The 20,160-nt window shown below is 48.3% G+C and overlaps 1 protein-coding gene across 8 annotated transcripts in view; it reads right to left on the bottom strand.

Moving 5' to 3' along the window:
- Positions 1-11,715: 11,715 nt before the first annotated feature.
- The window catches only part of KAZN (kazrin, periplakin interacting protein), an 846,942-nt gene continuing 838,497 nt past the window's right edge, over positions 11,716-20,160 (bottom strand). For all 8 annotated transcript variants that reach the window (XM_075906495.1, XM_075906499.1, XM_075906496.1 and 5 more), the window contains 2 exons: positions 16,331-16,463; positions 11,716-12,440 (listed from right to left, as the gene is read on the bottom strand). In XM_075906495.1, coding sequence (XP_075762610.1) covers positions 12,276-12,440; positions 16,331-16,463 — 298 coding nt within the window. In that variant the 3' untranslated portion in view covers positions 11,716-12,275. The remainder of the gene's footprint in view (positions 12,441-16,330; positions 16,464-20,160) is intronic.

The raw sequence follows: 20,160 nt of genomic DNA, 5'->3' as shown, positions 1-20,160 counted from the left end.
CTGTAAATAATCCAGGCAAATTTGACTCAAATCCATACATTTGATTACAGATACTGCTAAAAGAACTTTAAGGGGTTTTCTATTGGAACTTAACTACCCCCAAATGAATAAAAGTGAATGTAATCTTTGTACAGCTATGTAGAAATAGTGTTAGAAATATTCAGAGAATATATGCATGTATCTGTGTGTAAATATAGTGTAAATAGGAGGTGAGGTTTTTAAGATCTAGAACTCCTGTTTTGTAGGTTAGTGAATTGTTTTATATGCTTAAAACAATTTGGTTTGGTTTATTTTCAGTAAAACCATTTCAGTCCAAGTTGTTTAATTATAGTACATGAAAATTCTGTGTGCATAAAAGATAGAGTTACACCCTATGCAAAGTGCAATATGGCTAAGTAATGTTATAAACAAAGATTGCACATTTTCCTGTGGCATGCCATGTATATGGTAGAAGGGGTAAAAACTGCAAACAAATCAAAATCCTGTGAAGGCTCCAGGAGCCACAACAGGTTGTAATTTCCTTTTCAGGTTGCTGTGTGAGAGAGCAGGACTTAAAAGTAAAAACTCAAAACTGTAAATTTCTGGCAAAAGTTATTGTGTCCCTTTTTAAGACAAAGCTACAGACAGCTTTGAATCTAAAAGCAAGCCAGAAAGTGTCTGTGGTGCAAATGCCCTAGCTGGCAGCACAAAGAAGGTTTGCAGGTAAACAGATAGTTTGATTAGCAAACTACCTGAGATCAGAACAAAAAGGGGTCTGCATATGAAAAGATTTCAAGATGGGGCTTTTTTGCACAAAACAAATCTGAGCTGTCTACACTGGCCCTTTTGCGCAAAAGCTTTGCACAAAAAGACTTTTGCCTGAACAGGAGCAGCATAGTATTTCCGCAAGAAGCACTGATTTCAGAGAGTAGGAAGTCAGTGTTCTTGCGGAAATTCAAGCAGCCAGTGTAGACAGCTGGCAAGTTTTTCCGCAAAAGCAATTGCTTTTGCGGAAAAACTTGCCAGTCTAGACGCAGCCACTGTTCACGAGATGTGAAGTTTTGATCAGTCAGTGGGAAATTATTTAAATGGTTGAGAAATTCAGACACTGTTTATTTCATTTTTGCTGTTGTTTCCCATTCACAGCAAGTAGAACATATCTAAAAGACCAGACTACAGTATGCTGAACACACCTCATGGAAGAAAGAGCTTTCTATGCTGATGAAAATAGCTACAGAAAACCTTGAGGTTAGTTAGAACTGAATAGTGATTCCAGAGGCTTCAATTTTTGGGTGTCCATTTCAAAACATCTTAAAGGAGCTTGATATTCAGAGGTCAGCATCTCAGCATGTCCAGAAAATCAACCCTTCTTAAGGTATCTCGTGGTGAGCCCTCTCCCAAATCACTAGATACTTTTGCAGAATTAGGCAGATAGGAGTATTGTACTTATCTAGCAGACATGCAGCATGACCATTCTATGTTCAGTGTCCCCATGAGCGACTAGACCAAGGAACACCAGAATTTTTTTAGAGGCAAAATTGTACCGCAAGACCCAGCTCTAATACAGCTCTACAAATTCCCAAAGTTTGGCATGGTATCAAGATAAGTCTGAAATCCTGATCCAGCCTCTTCCTTCCAGAATACGACATCAGACTTCTCTAATTCTTAGATTTTACACAGAGATTTTCATTTGTAGATCTCAAAGCAGTTTAAAAAGAGAGAGAAACACAAGAGAGTGAGGTAATATTCTTTTATTGAGCCAATGAGATGAGAGAGACAAGCTTGTTACCCCTCTTTGTCTTTCTAGTATCCTGGGACTGATGCGGCTGCACCAACACTGGATATGTATTTTTTAAAAGACACTGACACGTTATTGTTCCCATTTTTCAGGTGTGGAAGTTGAGGCACGGAGAGGCTACATAACTTGCTTGACATCACACAATGAGTTGAAGAAGAGCTAAGGACAGAACACAACTCCCCTGACTCCCAGGTTAGTGACCCAGCATGGAACCCACTAAAATACGTTCATAAATAACAATGGGATGTCACAGCATGTGGCTCTAGTTGTAGTGGACTAAAAGCACACACCATTTCCTCAGATGGACCTGTCACAATGGACATCAGGTGAGGCTCTAGCCCCCTTGCCACCATTATCTGTGACACTGATATCTGTGCATTAAAAAAGCTTGCTGTGTATTACAATTGACGTTTATTTAAACTTCGTGCCTCATTCATCTGGAGATTTCATATGGACCTATCCATTTTTTGTACAGTGATCTCAATAGGCAATAGAGAGCTGTCACAGGATCTCCCCAAACCCAGCACTAGACTCTGCCTCTGCCTTAATTTCTCCAACTCATGTAAACGCACAGTGCAACTTACCAGCCAAGTGTATCAAAGGAATTTCCATCAGTATCCGAAGTTCCTTCCTTTGTCCTCGCAGTGCTTTTATTGTTCAGATACAGTCCAATATCAGTCAGATAGGTGATCCAGGCCCTGTGGCCTGGTCCCTCCTAAGGCCTACTGCTTCAGAAGGCTGCTTCTGCTGAGACAGCAGGGCTGTGTCTAGACTGCATCCCTTTTCCGTAAAAGGGATGCAAATTAGACATATCGCAATTGCAAATGAAGCGGGGATTTAAATCCCCCCCCCCCCCGCTTCATTAGCATAAAAATGGCTGCCGCTTTTTTCCGGCTTGGAGCTTTGCCGGAAAAAAGCGCCAGTCTAGACGCGGATCTTTCGGAAATAAAGCCTTTTCCGAAAGATCCCTTATCCCTCTTAAAATAAGGGATAAGGGATCTTTCGGAAAAGGCTTTATTTTCCGAAAGATCCGCGTCTAGACTGGCGCTTTTTTCCAGCAAAGCTCCGAGCCGGAAAAAAGCGGCAGCCATTTTTATGCTAATGAAGCGGGGGGGATTTAAATCCCCGCTTCATTTGCAATTGCGATATGTCTAATTTGCATCCCTTTTACGGAAAAGGGATGCAGTTTAGACACAGCCTAGGTTTACTGGCCAGGCCTGTCACCATTCTTGTGTTTTCTCTGATCCAGGATCTCCTGCAACTCCCTCCTTACAGCTCCCTCCCAGCCTCCAACTAAGCTGCTTGTTGATCTTATCTCATCCCTTGATAGGCAACTAATTAGTCAGAGATGGGGCTATGCCTGATTCCCATAGAGAGACCATCCCACCCATCAATAGCAGCCCTAATATGTGGGACAATCATTTCTCAATTTCTTCTCTCATTTGTATAATCCTCTCTTTACTGAACTAGCAAAAAAACTTGCAGCATTTGTTGATTTTGCTGCCAATACAATTTTCCATTCACATAGAGTTTTGTCTGAATAGTGTAGCCCATTCAATCAATGGCAGGTTGCTTTTTTTTAGTCTTTGGGCAGGTAACGCAACTGCCTATTGGCCTCTCGTTCCTGTGGTTTGCAAGGGGTAATATACCCTTTGGAAACATAGAGCCACAGGGACACACTTACCAGCTACCACTGTCTCATAAACATGTACCGTCTGTGACCTGATGTCATAAAACAAAATCATAGCTGCAGTTTTTCTATGGTAGCACACCACAGTGCTGTGGATTGTTCAAAGTTAGTTGGAGCAGGGATAGGGTGGGGAAATTTCCAGGCCCACCTATGGTGCCAATTATTCACCACTCCTCTGCAGCATAATACAAAGCCCAAATGAAAAACCCTGGCCCTAAACTGTTCCAACCTGTGACTGGCAGGCAACCCAATGGAAAAGAAGGACCAGTTGGATCAGTCTAGGAGCTGAACCGGTGCAGCATCGCTCACGCTGGCTGACTTGGCAAGCTGTGTGGTGATTAAGACTATGTCCAGTTTTACCTCCCATTGACCGGCACGTGTCCCTTAACTGGGGCTTGCCACACCTGACTGCCATTCTGCAGGGAGGCCTGGATCTTAACTCTCCCAGCACTATGCAGTCAGGCTGTCTGTACATGCAGAGGCAGCATGGCATTCCCCATCTTCAGCTAGGTGCTTGGAACATGGCAACCCTTTTATGATCACTTGCATCTATGTCTAGTGGCAGTGCTTTCTTCCAGAGAGTTTGGACCGTCCATCCTGCTGCAGTTATTAAGGATTTGATTTAGTGGCATCATACTGCTGTTTGATTTTAAAGGCCTTAATCCAAACTCCACTGAAAGGCCACTGACTCTGGTGGGGCTCAGAAATTATATCTAAGGCTCAGAATCAGCTGAGGCTGTGTTTTCATTTGCATCTTTTCATGCCGGGGGGGAGGAAGGGGCCAAAGAAGAGCTGAAGTCTCATCAGACGAGACCTGCCTGCAGCTTGTCCATAGGAACTCGATTTTACTTGTTGCTTAAGGCCTTAAAAGTCAGACGGCAGTTTCCTGTGCATATGAACCCAGCGGCGTTCATCAAATCACCTACTTTTAGTCACACCCCGTTCCCGACCCTGAGTCAGTACATCGTGCTTCCAGCGGGGTCGAGCGGAGTTGAAAGCTGCCTAGAAGCAGAATCCCCTGGAAATGGGAGAGTGTGATGCCGCTGACCACTGTGACACCAAAGGGTGCAAATTACAACCCCTCTACCTCTAGAGGTGAAACTAGGACACAGTGGCTGTGTCTACACTGGCCACTTATTCCGGAAAATCAGCCGCTTTTCCGGAATAACTTGCCAGCTGTCTACACTGGCCCCTTGAATTTCCGGAAAAGCACTGACGATCTACTGTAAGAAATCAGCTGCTTTTCCGGAAATACTATGCTGCTCCCGTTCGGGCAAAAGTCCTTTTTCTGGAAAACTGTTCCGGAAAAGGGCCAGTGTAGACAGCACAGTAGTGTTTTCCGCAAAAAAGTCCCGATTGCGAAAATTACAAAAGAGCTTTTCCGGAAAAGCATCCTGCCAATATAGACGCGTTTTTTCCGGAAATACTTATAACGGAAAACTGTTCTGTTTTAAGCATTTCCGGAAAAGGATGCCAGTGTAGACGTAGCCTGTGTGTTCCACAGGGTTGCCTAGACAAATTCTTTCTTTATGGAACTACAGGCTCTTGCCTCCCTCCCCCTCCCAGTTCTTAATCTTCTTCCCAAGTAAAACAAGACAAGCCCAACCCAGCACGTAACCATGAGCCATCAGCCCCACACCAGTTGGCCTCTGACTCACTGGTGGATCTGGGTTGCTTCCAATTTCTGGGGCTTGTTACTGCTTTAATTCGCTCTTAGCATGAATTGGCAGGCAAGATTTTTGTCAGACAACAAAGCAGGCAGTACTGCCTCCATTGATTAGGTGAAGGTCCATCCTGCCCATCCAAAATGTACTCATGCAAATCACTCCCTGGAAGCCAAGCATCAATGGGAGCATTGCCATGACTTAAGGAGTGCAGGGCTATACACCCCTTCTTGTTTCTTCACTCTGGATAGTTGTGTCATGTTAGGGTATGATTTCAAGATGGCAGCCTTCAGACTGGGGAAATCACGTCAGGATTTTTGTTGTGAGCAAAATTCCTTTATCCCAAGTTTTCGTCAGGATGATGTCTTCTTGGGGTGCAGGTAGGGAAATCCTCCATGCACAGCACTTTGGAAGTCCAGTCTGGAGGTAACAAATGCCACCATTGCTCAATCCAAGGGTCTGAACTCAGAAGTAGGGCTGGTCAGAGAAACTTTGATGGAACCATACTCCTTCGGAACTATGCATTTCCAGCAAAATTGAAACATTTTGGGAAATTGAATCAATTCTACTAGAATTTTGTTCAGGAAGGAAACGGGGAAATAGTTCAGAGAATGTACATTTCTGGGTTTGTCCTTTTTTTGGAACAAGTGATTTAAACTTTTGTTTTGAAATGACTTTGTTTTGATTTTGCATTTTATTATATATTGCAGTGAAACATTTCCATTTGTCAAAATGAAATGTTTCGAGTGACCTGAAACTATTTCCCCCCTGGAATTTTCCATCACAGAAAATGTCAGAGTTTTCTGTTTTGCTCCTGTTTGGAATGAAGCTTTAAATTTAGAAATCTCAAAATTCTGCACAAAATGGAACTTCCATTCTCCCACTGCTCTACTCAGAACGCCAAGCATTAAAGCCCAGAACTTGATCTACCTCCCTGAATATAGCTATATCTCTGAATCTGCGTTTCCTCTCCTAACTGGTTATGTAGTATTTATGAGGGCTGTTGGATCATGCCAACCTGATCTATAGGAGCAGCTCCACTAGCTGGCAGCGGTAGTGGACTGTTACATGTGCTACATGGACTAGCCATAGAGGAAGACACAACATACATTTTATTCATTTGCAATGTTACTAATTTTGAGAACTTATGCATTTAAATTGGTATTTGGTCCATCAAAAATGTGACCATTAACTGTCAGACTGAAAGTATGCACTTAATTAATACTTCAGATTCTGCTGAGTTTCTTTCCAAATGTGTGATTAATGCCTAGCAATTCCTGAGTGGTGCTCTGAAAGCTGGCAACAAAGCGAAGAGTAAATAAGCTCCTTGTGCTCTCAGTTTCCCATTCTGCTCCTGTTCGGTAAAGCTGATTATCATCCAAGGCTGGATGTTTTTAGAGACAGTGGACCGAAGCCAAGTCAGCTCTGTAACAATTGGAAGGGAATGTTGAGAGCTGACCCTGCTATCACTTTTATAACAGTGAAAGAAAACTAGGCCGTACTGATGAAAATTAGACCCAAGAGATGCAACCTGTACCAAGCATGAAATAACAGAAGTGTCTATTGGAACATTAAGTGATATTTCCTTGCCAAATTCCCATGTAGTGATTACATGCTTTCTCCCTACACTTATATTCTGTTAAACACCTGTTGCCTTTCTCCACAGAGCTGTCTGCATTTGGCAGGAGCCATGATTCCTATATGTACGATTGATTTAGCTAGACCCAGTTTGTTTTTTCTCATCTCTCTCAACTCTGCCTTTTGAAACAGATTTACTCCTCCTCCTTGCTTGTCTCTCTGTGGCCCATTACCAGTGGCTTTCTCCTCCCTTAAGCCACTGGGACTCACACATATCAAAGGACAGAATCAGCTCTGTTGTCCTTACGGAGCCTTTGCTATGTGCCCTCCTCTCCATTGTCTGCTCTTCCACCTCCCTCCCCGCCCGAGCAGTACAACTGTCTGATGTGTATCCTAGTTCATTTGCATGATATCGAAATAGCTTCTTTCATCCTATATCTATACTACTGGGCTACGTCTACACTGGCCCCTTTTCCGGAAGGGGCATGTAAATTTCACCTATCGTAGTAGGGAAATCCGCGGGGGATTTAAATATCCCCCGCGGCATTTAAATAAAAATGTCCGCCGCTTTTTTCCGGCTTTTAAAAAAGCCGGAAAAGAGCGTCTACACTGGCCCCGATCCTCCGGAAAAAGTGCCCTTTTCCGGAGGCTCTTATTCCTACTTTGAATAAGATCATGCCAACCTTTGAAGTAGGAATAAGAGCCTCCGGAAAAGGGCGCTTTTTCCGGAGGATCGGGGCCAGTGTAGACGCTCTTTTCCGGCTTTTTTAAAAGCCGGAAAAAAGCGGCGGACATTTTTATTTAAATGCCGTGGGGGATATTTAAATTCCCCGCGGATTTCCCTACTACGATAGGTGAAATTTACATGCCCCTTCCGGAAAAGGGGCCAGTGTAGACGTAGCCCTGCTGTGAAGGCAGGGGACTGGACTCAATGACCTTTCAAGGTCCCTTCCAGTTGTAGGAGATAGGCAATCTCCATAAATTTAAAATTGTTGATATATTTTTAAGGGTAGCTCCAGTCTTTGACTCTTTGGGCTGCTTACTTTGCCCCTGGCAGGTTTCTCTCTCTTTTGGGGCTCCGGGAGAGTCAAATATATGATGATAAACACCTTCCTGATAACAAAGGAAATTGTCCCCAGGTGAGCTCTCAACATGTAAACAAATAGGCTATTCAAAGGGACATTTGAAGCCACTGTACTCAACAAAGGAGTAGGATAGTATGTGACTCAGTAAGTGGAATGGTTTTTGAGGTTACACTTTTGTGGAGAAAATTGGTTACAAACATTTTCCTCATCTCAATACATTCCCCATGGTTACTAAAACAATAAGTGAACAAACCCATGATGTTGAAATAGCGTTCACATGCCACACAAGTCAAGGTTCCTTTCATAGAGAAAGAGCAAATGGAAGCGTCGCGCTCACCAAATAGTCTCTTTTGGTTGTTGAAGGAGCTCACTCATTAAATGCAAAGTTGGCCTTTGGACAACAGATTTTCCTAGAGAATTCAGTAAATCTTAGTATCGGATTAAAACATAAGTGCCTGATCCAAAATTCATTGATGTCAATGGAAAAAACCTCACATTGGTTGCAAGCTTATGATCAGGCCCTTCGTTAAGGAATTGTGTGAGGGCCTGATGCAAAGCCAGCTAAAAATGTGAGTTTTCCCATTGAATTCCAGGAGCATGCCCATGGAGCAGCTGCAGTTGGGCTCTGAAATCAAAATTCACTCCTGCGCAGAAAACACACAAGATTGATGTGCCACCTAAGACCTAAATACTTACGCAGGTACCTAAGTTTGAGCATACAGGTGCTCCTATGGAAATCAGCAGGATTGCTCACAGGCTGAATTGGGGCCTATGGACCAGATTTTTAAAGCTGTTTGGGTGCTCAATGATGCAGGTAGGCATGAAAGATCATCACTGAGCAACAGCATCATCGATTCAATGGGAGTTAGGTGCATATGCCCCTAGCACAGGGGTGGGGAACCCTTTTTGGGTAAGGGGTCACTGACCCACTGAAAAATCAGTCGAGGGCCACACACAAGTTAAAAAAACCCTCACTGTGGCCCCTGTCTGAGAAGGGGAAAGACACTGCCCATATTCCCCTCACACACCAGAGCCTGGGGGGGGCCAGCATAGTAAATTTTGTGTGCTCCAGCCCCGTGGAGGGCAGCAGGAGGACTGGAGCACCAGCACAGGCTCCCTAAAGCTGGGGGAGGGCCCTGAGCCTTGGGGGCCGGATCCAAGCAAGCCAGGGGCTGCATCCAGCTCCCAGGCCTGAGGTTCCCCATCTCTGCCCTAAGCAAATGCTGTGTCTAGTACGTTAGTTGATCTGATGGTTCCTAAATCCATATTCAGCCTGATTTTCGGAGGCGCTGGCTCCCATGACTGTGTCGCTACATGTCTGTGAGTTGAGATCAGAATTTAGCACAGCATATTTAATATTCCTTTTTCTAAATACCTGTTTGTCCTGCTCAATACCTGAGAGAGAGAGAGATATTTAAGCAGGAAATATGAGTGTAAGTGGTGTTCTCCTTCACATAGAGATTTGAGTTTCATATGCCAGCTTCCTGATCTTCTCCCCGCCTTTCATTTTTTGCCATTCATGCTAATGAACCTTGCGGTGCCAGGGAATCTCTTCATCTCCGTTTTCCAGAGAGCTGCATTGACAGACTATTGTCTGACATCTACTTCGTGGCCTTAAAAGTGTGAAATTGATCTTTCCTCTTTGTGGAGCTTTGAGCAAGCTGCGGGACTGTACTGGGCCAGACCCTTAGATGGTGGAAACTAGCAGAGCTGAGGAGGTAGGCCAGGAGTGGTTACAGACAAAGAGCCAAAATAGTGGTGGATACACCACAAAGAGCCGAGGGAAAGACACTGTTGAGAAAAACAAACAAACAAACAACCACATTGCTGTCCCTTTAACAGCCATGTGTAGCCCATGCAGGCTTCTGTCGGCCGCAACGTCAGATCTTGCTGCCACAAGTGGTGCCCTGACCAGACAAGGAAAAAAGGTCAGAGCAGGGGAACGTAGAACAGCCGTGGGTGCGGGAGCTCAGGTGCGGGTGCGGGAGTCGCAATTTTTTCTTTGAAGAGCCACATGTGGCTCACAAGCCACGGGTTGGCCACCCCTGAGTTAGGCCATTATGTGTAATGATGATCTCAGAATAAAAAAAAAACTACAACAGCTGCCTGCCCGACAATATGTTTCACCAAAAGAAAACATTGACGTAGAACACAGAGCCCGCATGAGCTCCCATGACTTCTTTCTAATAAGAGAACTAACACATCCTTTGTACTCAGGAATTTATAGCAACAATCGTACCACAGTAAGACCACCACGATAACAGTACAGCAGCATTGATCCAGAGAGTCCCCAAAGTGCTTTACAGACTGCAGTGAAGGGATTGCTTTGCCACTGCTGAAATGCATCCACCTCTGGGGAGGAAGACAGCAGCCATTCTATGCCATACTTGTCTAAACAATCATTCGTAGGGAGGGAAGGGAACTATTATAAGAAGCTCGAATGTGTCTAGCAAGGTTTGAATCAGACAAGATATCAGAACCAAGCCTCTCTTTAGCTTTGTAAAAAGCTCTCTGAGCTCTTCTCCTCCCCCCATCAAATGTCCCTCATGCCGTGCTGAGACACTGGTTCGCACTGTCACTTATGGACTCACCAGCGTTGCTTCTGGCAGCAGCAGGTGCTTCCAAGCAGATATCCCAGCCGGGCACTGACTAAGCATGCCCGCGTTTGTGAAATCACCGGCACTGCAGGCTGAAAGGACAGGGCTGCTCCTACAGATGCTCTCTCTCAATTTTGGAAGCTGCGAGTCTCCCAGAAGCTGAGAGCTGAGTCAGGTGTTTGCTTTCTTGCTGCACAAATGCTCAGATGACAGGAGCACTGCCCTCGCCTGACATTACCACCTAACCTATCCACGGTAGGGCTGAAGTCCTGCTCGCTGCAGGAGCTATGCACGGGAGAACAAAGCAAGGGCCTGATCCTTCCAGGTCCTGAGTGGGAGGTGTTTAACTGCCTCACTTCCTATTCATCTCAATGAGTGTCGAGTGCTGCCAGCAGGTGTTCACCAGTTGGCAGGGGAGCTGACAGCATCCGCGGGCCCCGGGAAAGAAAGGGGAGCAGCTCCATGCCGTGGAAGGAGTGTAGCCTTGGGTGGAAGGGGCACAGTGGGGCAGCCAGCCCTCAGCACCACCCAAACCACAGCATTAATCCCTCCCCTCAGCCCTCAAAGCTGCACAGAGCATGCAGTATGGCACTCCAGCGGCAATTTAAAGGGCCCAGAGCTCCGGTCGCTACCGCTGTCACAGTAGCCGGGAGCCCCGGGCCCCTGTGAATTGCCGGTCCCCGGGGAACTGGCCCCTTTGTCTCCCCACATAGGCAGGCCTGCCACTTTGCATAATGAAGGTCTGTGACAGCATGGAGGGGGCCCCAAAGGGCCATGCCCTTCCAGTCTCCCCCCCCCCCCCCCGTTCCAATGTTGTTTTTCATTCATTGAATTTCTTCTTCTCCTCAGGTTTCCTCTTCTCTTTCTATCCTTCCTCCCCAGTGTGATGCTAACGCGACAGACAAAGCTGACGGGCTAATGCTGGGTCATGACAACTAGAAGCCATCTCCCCGGGGCGGGTGGTTCCTGCCTGGTTCAAGCTGGCCGTCTCACAGTCCATGTATTTGTGGGGGCCCACCCAGAGAGAAGAATGGATCAGTCCGGTCATTGGCTGGCCATTGCTACCATTTCCTAGAGGGGCCGGTTCTTCTCTGAACAGTTTCTGGAATGCTTGCTGGAACGCGTTTCCTATGGGGCAGAGGTGGGGTCAGGGGCCGCTTTTGGGTCAGGGGCCGCTGACCACAGAAAAATCAGACCGGGGCCACATAAAATTGAAGAAAAAAAAAAAGAGCCCCAACACCCCCCAACTGAGAAGGAGAAAGACACTCCCCACATTCCTGTCATACATCAGTGCCTAGAGGGGCCCAGGCTGGTAGATTTTGTGGGGCCCCCCCTACACGCTGGGGTGGGGCCAAAAATGAGGAGTTAAGTGTGTGGGAAGGAGCCGGGATGTGGGAAGTGGGCTTTGGATGTGCGGTCTGGGCAGGAAGGAAGGTGCAGGCATGAGTTGGGGGTTGATGGGGCTGAGCAGGTGGTAGGATGCAGGAGTGGAAGGGGAGGTGTGGGGTCTGGCTGGGAGAGGGCCGCAGGGCTAGAGCACCATCACCGGCTCCCTAATGCAGGAGGGGGGGATCCCAGAGCCTCAGGGGGCCAGATCCAAACATGCTGGGAGCCAAATCTGACCCCCGGGCTATAGGTACCTCACCTCTGCTATAGGGGATCGATACTGGATTTAGCTGGGTCCCCCAGTGTTAACACAATGCAGACACTTTTGACAAAGACATGCCACATGTTAGATTTGAACGTTTCCTCTAGCAACGGCTACAATATGTACAACCAAAGAAGCGTGTGTTTCAGTCTCTCTCTTCCGGATTCCTTCCCCTTTCCGGGTCAATGTTCCTGCCGATTTCAGCGAGTCCTGTCTTGCCTGGACAGTCCAGTTCATTACACATTGGTGACTTCCAGGCTACCAAAGCGTTCTAAGCGGCACTGCTCGGGCCTGCTTAGCTTCAGCTCCTCACAGCACTCTTCGTTTTTGAGAGAGCCGTAGTCGTCATGGAAATCAGGGTCTTTCCCGCTGAATCCCCTTCCGATTTTCCCCAGGGGGAGCTGCAAATGAAAGCAGAAGAAGCGGAGGACAATATTGGCATGGGGTGAAAGAGGCAGGATGCACACCAAGGCCCTGGAGCGAGGGGGGGCACCAGAGCGGTTTACTCAAGAACCGACCGGAAGCTCAGTCAAAATCCACTTTCAGTCAGAAGTTGGATTGTAACGACATCGTCGCTGCGGAGTTGCAGCCGTCAAGAGCTTCTGGATCCAAACGGACTCAGTATGTACATCGAAGGGTTGTTTTTCTAATTGCCAGCACTGAAAGCTCACTTTGGAATCTGAGGGTATGTGGACACTCAGGGGTGACTGGTGAGGGGTGACAAAGGGGTCACCAGCCACGTAACACCCCCCCAAGCTCGGGGATGAGCCAGGACAATCCCCCTCCATCTCAGACTCCACCTTGCTCTGCTCCTCCGGCCACGTCACTCCTCTTCCCACCAGTGGGTGTGGGGGTGGTCCTGCCCCTCCCCCAGTGATGCACCAGGAGAGCAGAGTGGGCTGGGGCTGTGTTGTTCCACTTCCCCCACCGCTGCCGGTGAGTGCGGGGTGTGTGTGTGGACCCCTGCTGCTGGTGCCAGGCCCCCACCCTCAGAAGTCCAGGGATTCTGGCCCCACAGTCTGCTGGCTGGCCCCTTGCTCCTCCTACCCATGGCGCTTGGGAGGGCGTGTGGCCCCTTGCATCGCCCCACCAACACTGCAATTAAAAACCTGCAGCTGGCCCCTGCCAACTGACTTGGGCTCTGTAGAGACTTGCACAGGGCTCTTAATTGCAGAGTAGACACACCCCCGAGGGCAAGATCCTTGTCTGGTGTAAGCCAGCACCGCTCCACTGGAACCAAGGGAGCGACGCTGAGTTACACATGCTGAGGATCTGGCCCGGCCTGACACCTCCTATGAGTTCTGCCTCTTGCACCACTAGAGTTCATCAGGATTCAGTCATCAAAATGGCACGGACCTCTGTTGAGTCCCGAGACAGGGCCCAATCCAGCTCACTCCCCAGGAGCTGGATTGGCTGGTCTAGGAGGAGACGAGCCTGTGCGCTTGAGTCAGGCTAGCAGGGCTGCATTTGTGCTGAGCAAGAAAAAGCAAGACATAAGCAGGAAAGTGACTCCCCATCTGGCTCGTCTTTGCCCCGCAGATCTGGCTCCCTGGTTTGATCTTACTCCCCTTGGCTCTCCAGAGGCAGCGTGAGTCAAGACGGCAGAGTTAGGCCTTCAGTTGGCAAGGGTGGCAGTTAGGAATTTACTAGGGCTGACTCAGCCCTGCCCAGGTCTGGCCGAGGGGGGGAGAAGAGGGGCCCAGCTCAGGGACAGAGGGGGTGGGGCCCCACCCGGGGTTTGCAGTGTGGAGCCAGCCCGGGGTTGGGGCTGCACAGGCCTCTTCTGGACTAGGGCTCCCTGGGCCCAGCTCATGGGATGGGGATAAGGGGGTACCATGCAGATCTCCCCGACTGGTGTTTCCTGGGCCCAGAAGGAGAAGGGGGGGAGGCGCACAAGCCTTCCCTGCTGGCACTCCCTGATCCAGGTGGGGATTGGGTGAAAGGGGGAGGTCTGCACAGGCTGGCCCTGGGGTGGGGGTGCGCGGTGGGTTCTGTGGGTGGCTGGCCCTGGTGATGCTCCTGTGGGGGGAGAGGGCTGCATCAGTGGGGTGGTGGGATGGGAGGGAAGGATTTTATCCAGGGAGGCCACCAGGCAAGATGGCTGAGCCCCATCCCCAGCTGGCCACGTCATTGGTGGTGCTGCTGCCCTCCGTGACCACTGTAGGATAGCTCTCTCCTGCACTTGCTGCCCACAGTGGTGACTGTGAGGACCACATCCCTCCTCTCTCTTCCCCCCTCCCTTTCTACGTTATGGAAAACAATCAGATTCCAGGCACGTCCCATTTTCCGGGCAGAACCAAACTCTGACTTTGCTTTGATAAGAGGAAGCTGCCTACCAAATGTGGTGGTCCTAGCTTTTGCCATTTAGGAGGACTTCTTGAACAAACAGACTCACAGACGGACACACAGACAGACACACTAACTTCTAAAATATAGAGAGATTATACTCTTGTGCTTGTAAACTGGGCGAATCTAACCTCAAGTACTGAGCTACAGTAAACAGGGACGTTCCAGGGTGGCATTTTGATAGTTACTGTTCAGAGGGGATTCCTCCCACTTTAGAAAACAGCTTCTCTAATTGTAGCCTCACATTGAGGCTTGAAATATGTTTACACAGTTTGCATCCTGCGCTGTACTTCCAAACAACCATGGCGTGGCCTCCCTCAGGGACTACTCATTGTTCTCTGTTATTCCTAAGGAAGAGGATGGGGCAGTGCGGGGGAGGGGGAGAGGGCATGGTTTTAAATGGGTAGCAGGTTTGAAACTAATAAAAGAAAGTTCTTCTTCACACAGCGTGTAGTCAACCTGTGGAACTCCTTGCCAGAGGAGGCTGTGAAGGCTAGAAATATAATAGAGTTTAAAGAGAAGCTAGATAATTTCATGGAGGTTAGGTCCATAAAAGGCTATTAGCCAGGGGATAAAATGGTGTACTTGGCCTCTGTTTGTCAGAGGCTGGAGAGAGATGGCAGGAGACAAATCGCTTGATCATTGTCTTCGGTCCATCCTCTCTGGGGCACCTGGTTCTGGCCACTGTCAGCAGACAGGATACTGGGCTAGAAGGACCTTTGGTCTGACCCAGTACGGCCGTTCTTATGTTCAAAACCGGTTTTGAAATCCCCCAGTATTTCCCCTTTAATCCTAAAAACACGGAGCCAGTTCCTCTGTCGGTGTTAATCAGGACAGCATCAGAGGAAAGATTTTACTTTGGATCAGCTGCGATTCCAGCCCATGTGTCAGCATGATCCCTCCTTATAGCCACTGCCAGTCAATGGAGTTCCTAATACTGGCCAGTAAGGGTCGCTAGAAAGCAGCATAAAATACTAACCCTACAAAAGTGCTGCACCTGCCCTCCCTTGACATTTCTAGAGAAAGCTTTGAGTCTTTGGATGCATTGTGCTGGATGCCTCAGGCAGACAGCTGGCCCAGCATCTATCTGTGTCAGAGTATTTCTAAGGTTATTTTATTTAGAGTATTTCTAAGCTCACATACATAATTTTAAAATGAATGCGATTGATTATCTCATTAGCGCACATATGTCTCTTCTGGGTATTCACATCCCCAATTATCACGGAGATGAAATGACAACTCCGAGCAGAAAATCAGTCATTTCCAGCTGGGACAAGGTAATCTGGACTTGGTGATTAAACGGCCCATCCTGTACAAGTTATAATTGTCTTGTTATTGAGCCACTCGTCACAAATTCCAGGCTTAAGAATGCCAAGTTTCATTGGACGCAAAAAGGCTTTGCCGTGCAATTTAATTACCTTAAAGAATATGATTTATTGTCACCCATCTTGCATTATGCTGCTTAATAACTTTACTCACACACCCGGCTGATAATAGTCATTATCAGTGGGGGGAAAAAGGCAGAGAGGTCTATTAGCAAAGTCCTGCAGATCTGCAGATATCTACTTTATATCCACGGGTATCCGCGTCCCTGGGTGTGGATGCAGACATCTGCAGCTCGTTTTTGCAAACACGACTGCGGACACAGATACACATTTTTTATCTAGAACCCTGCAAATTTGTGGCTATCTACTTTATATCCGCAGGTATCCACTTCCGAGGATGGCGATGCAAAGAGCCGTGGCTCATTTTTTGCAGCGACAGATGCGGATACAAATTTTTATCTGCGCAAAGCTCTCTCTCCTAGGGTAGTTGAGAAGCATGCCGCCTGCCCAGTTTTTCACTTGTCTCTGTACAAGCCCCCACCGGCTGTGACAATGGGACTATAAAAGTCAAGAGATAAGAACCTCAAAGGGAAAACGGTAAATAACGCAAACAGACTTACCCTGCTGGCTTTGCATTTTAAGCTGGTCCCCTCTTCCTTGCTCTGCCTGGTAGCACTGGAGGAGCACCGCAGTGAGCCCTGTTTGATGGGAGGTGACGTTCCGTACCGCTCATTCTCTGGCGCACCTGTAGGGCTGAGCAAGGAACAGGCAGTCATCTCGCAGCGGTTGTTATCTGGAGTCGGTGAATGTAAGCCCTGGAATAAATGGCCTAGGGAGGTTGTGGAATCTCCATCACTAGAGATACTTAAGAGCAGGTTAGACAGACCCGTCAGGGATGATCTACATGGTGCTTGGTCCTGCCGTGAGGGCAGGGGGGCTGGACCTCCCGAGGTCTCTTCCAGTTCTAGGATTCTATGATAGACCCATGTTCCCAAACTGTTCCAGGTTTGAAGAGGAGGGGGAAACCCCACCGGACCTAACAAGTGGTGGCTGGATTTTTTAAAAGGGTGTGTGACAGGGCGTCTGCCCCTCACTGGCTCTTTAAGGTTAAAACCCAGCCCTGGGTGAGGGCTGAGAGCAAAGCCAGCAGCTGAGGCAGAGACTGCCAATTAGGGCCCAGCTGGGGGCTGTATAAATAAGGGCTCCTGGAGGGAGGAAGGGAGACACACTTGCTATAGCTGGGGAGCAAGAAGGACCTGGCTGCTAAGGAAGCTTAGAGGCATCCCAAGACAGAGCATGGCTGGGGAAAGGCAGGCAGGGCGGGGGAGCTCTGGTCTGACCTCACTGCCAGGCTTCAGAGCCTGAAGCAAGGCCTGAGAGTCGTAGGGCTGCAGGGGGGCAGCCAGGATCACAGAAGGCAGCAGGTTCACATCTCCTGGCCAATGATGAGTGGCCATTCCAGACTGCAGTTTGCCCCTGAGGTGAGGGGATAGATGACGACTAGCAGTGGGTCACTGTGGCAAGGTGGGTGTGGGGCGAATTAGGGGTTCCCTGGGAGGGGAGGACCCCGGAGTGCAGGGACTGATGAACTCCCCCTGGAAGAGGGCCAAGAGACATTGGAGTGGGCACTGTCGGAGGGCAGTGTCCTGAAGAGCACTCCATGGTCGGGGAGTGATGTGGGTCTGGAATGGAGAGCATGGGGTGAGGACACGGGGAGACAACAGCCAGAGGGAGGCACCTGGTGGGCTTATGAGCTAATTCCCAGTGCTACCAGCAGGAGGTGCCGTGGCGGTGAGTGTCCGCCCCGTGACAGGGTGGCTCATCGGATGACCAATTATAATGTACATCCGTGAGTGCCAATGGAGCCTCAGTTACAGTGTACATGTTAGGGCAGGACTAACACAATCTCATTCTGCAAAAACAACGAGCAGTCCTGTAGCACCTTAGAGATTAACATATAAATCTGTATGTGTTAATCTCTAAGGTGCTACAGGACTGCTTGTTAAATATACAGCCTAACACAGCTCGCCCTGCGAGACATTCTGCAAAGTACATTGTGATGGGTGTGTGGACCAAGAAAGAATTTTTTCCCGTCTCGAGGTGTAGCGGTGCACACTTGGCCAAGCATGGGGCATTTCTGCCTTCCTCTCAAGTGTCAGCAACTGGTGACTGGCCAATAGTCTCCTGAGCCAACATGGTAAAGTCAGAGTCAGGCCCCAAACCAAACTTCAACAAACCCAGTGTGTGTGAGAGGCCAGATCCAGAGCCAAGTTGGCCCGTGTCTATAATGAGGGGAACAAAAACCCTAGCGCCACATCTCCGTAACCTTTCGGAAGCATTCTGCTCCATCTGTGGTCTGATTCAGACCGGTAAATTCCTGCATGCTAAAATAAAGAACTTCATGCACCTCACTGCACTCTGGGCTTTCCAGATGGATACAGATGAGGGTGGATTTGCCCAAGAAGATTTTACAGGGTACAGGGAGGAAGACACAACAGGCCTCCTTCCCATCTGCAAGGCGAGGCGGCTCTGGATGCTTCCACATGCACGTGCCAGGAAGGATGTAACTTCTTTGGCATGACCCATGTGCAGGTTGGAGCAGAGCCCTAATGCAGAGGCATGGATAGTGCCCACAGGGGCTACAGCTACACTATGGGCGTGTCTAGACTGGCAAGATTTTGCGCAAAAGCAGCTGCTTTTGCGCAAAAACTTGGCAGCTGTCTACACTGGCTGCTTGAATTTGCGCAAGAGCACTGACTTCGTAATGTACAAAATCAGTGTTTCTTGCGCAAATGCTTTTGTGCTCCCGCGTGGGAAAAAGCCCTCTTGCGCAAGAATACTTGCGCAAGAGGGCCAATGTAGACAGGGAAGAACTGTTTTGCGCAAAAAAGCCCCGATGGCTAAAATGGCGATCGGGGCTTTCTTCCGCAAAATCACATCTAGACTGGCCACGGATGCTTTTGCGCAAAAGCACTTTTTACGCAAAAGCATTTGTGCCCATCTAAATGCGCTTTTGCAGAAATACTTTTAACGGAAAAACTTTTCCGTTAAAAGTATTTTTGCAAAATCATGCTAGTCTAGACGCAGCCTATGAGTTTTGCCACAAGAGCCTATGCAAATGAAGCACAGATTTGCATTTTCTTGTACTTCATTTGCATAATATCTTCCGATCTGTTTTTGCGCAAAAACAAGCAGTGTGGATGTTTCCTTTTTGCACAAAAAACCCCCTTTTCCTGCAAGATCCTTATGCCTCAAAAAAGGAGATATATTGATCTTGCAGAAAAAGGGGTTTTTGCACAAAAAGGAAACATTCACACTGCTTGTTTTTGCACAAAAATGGATTGGAAGAGATTGTGCAAATGAAGCACGAGAAAATGCTAATCTGTGCTTCATTTGCATACGCTCTTGTGGCAAAACTCATAGGCTATGTCTACACTGTCACGATCTTGCGCCAGAGATATGCAAAGGAGGCTAAGCGTGGAATATCGCCGAGCCTCATTTGCATATATAATGAGCCTCCATTTTTGCTGTCTACACTGCCCCTTCTTGCGCAAGAAAAGCCCTCTTGCGCAATGCCGTTATGCCTGAAAATAATCAGCGTAGCAGCATTGCGCAAGAGGGTTTTTCTTGTGCAAGAAAGGGCAGTATAGACAGCTCCTTTTGGCGCAAGAGTCTCTTTCGCAAAATGGCACTTCAGATATGCAAATGAGGCTCAGCGATATTCCACGCTTAGCCTCATTTGCATATCTTTGGTGCAAGATCGCGACAGTGTAGACATAGCCAAAGTGTAGCCATAGCCAAGGATGACCTCAAGAGGAGAGCTGAGTGCTACACAAAGCGGGGGTAGGTGCTGGTCTGGACAGCAGGCCCTGCTTTGGCGCAAAGTTCTGTTCCAAAGGAGAAATTGCTTTGGCTTGATTCTCGGATCGCTTTCCCGGCCTCCATTCTATGCTGGGCCTCAGTCCCCCATAGCCAGATTTTCCTCCCGCTTTGTGATGCTCGGTGGTGCTGACCCGGCATCTGAAGGAAATCTTGTTGCTACTCCTCCGCTAGCTTGTGGAACCCGGCCTCCAAGCCAGTCCCAGCAGCTGCCTCTCTTGTGCGCCTTCGTGGACAGGCCCCTTTTCCTTCACAAGAGTCGTTCGATTTCACAAGCCAAGCTCCTTGGGCTGTCTGTGGGCTGGGCTCCATTCTCATGCGACATGGGGCCAGGATGGGCCAGCCTTTCCACTGGCTAGGCACATGTTCCAATTCTGCACAACAAGTCCAGTACCTCACTAGCCTTTCCTTCTCCTCCTCCTCCTGCTGGTTCTTTACCAGGTCTCCCTGGCTGGCTGCTATTCCACTCTTATTCCCCCTCAGCAGGGGGAGAAACCTCCACAGACCACTCCTGGTTCCTCTAGTGGGAAAAGCGGATTCAGGATGATGCCTCCTGGTTCCCCTCAGGCAC

The sequence above is a fragment of the Pelodiscus sinensis genome, chromosome 23 (genome assembly GCF_049634645.1).
Source record: "Pelodiscus sinensis isolate JC-2024 chromosome 23, ASM4963464v1, whole genome shotgun sequence".
In the NCBI taxonomy this organism is placed as follows: Eukaryota; Metazoa; Chordata; order Testudines; family Trionychidae; genus Pelodiscus; species Pelodiscus sinensis.
Note: the sequence above shows the minus strand (reverse complement) of the source record. Positions and strands in the feature narration are given on the sequence as shown.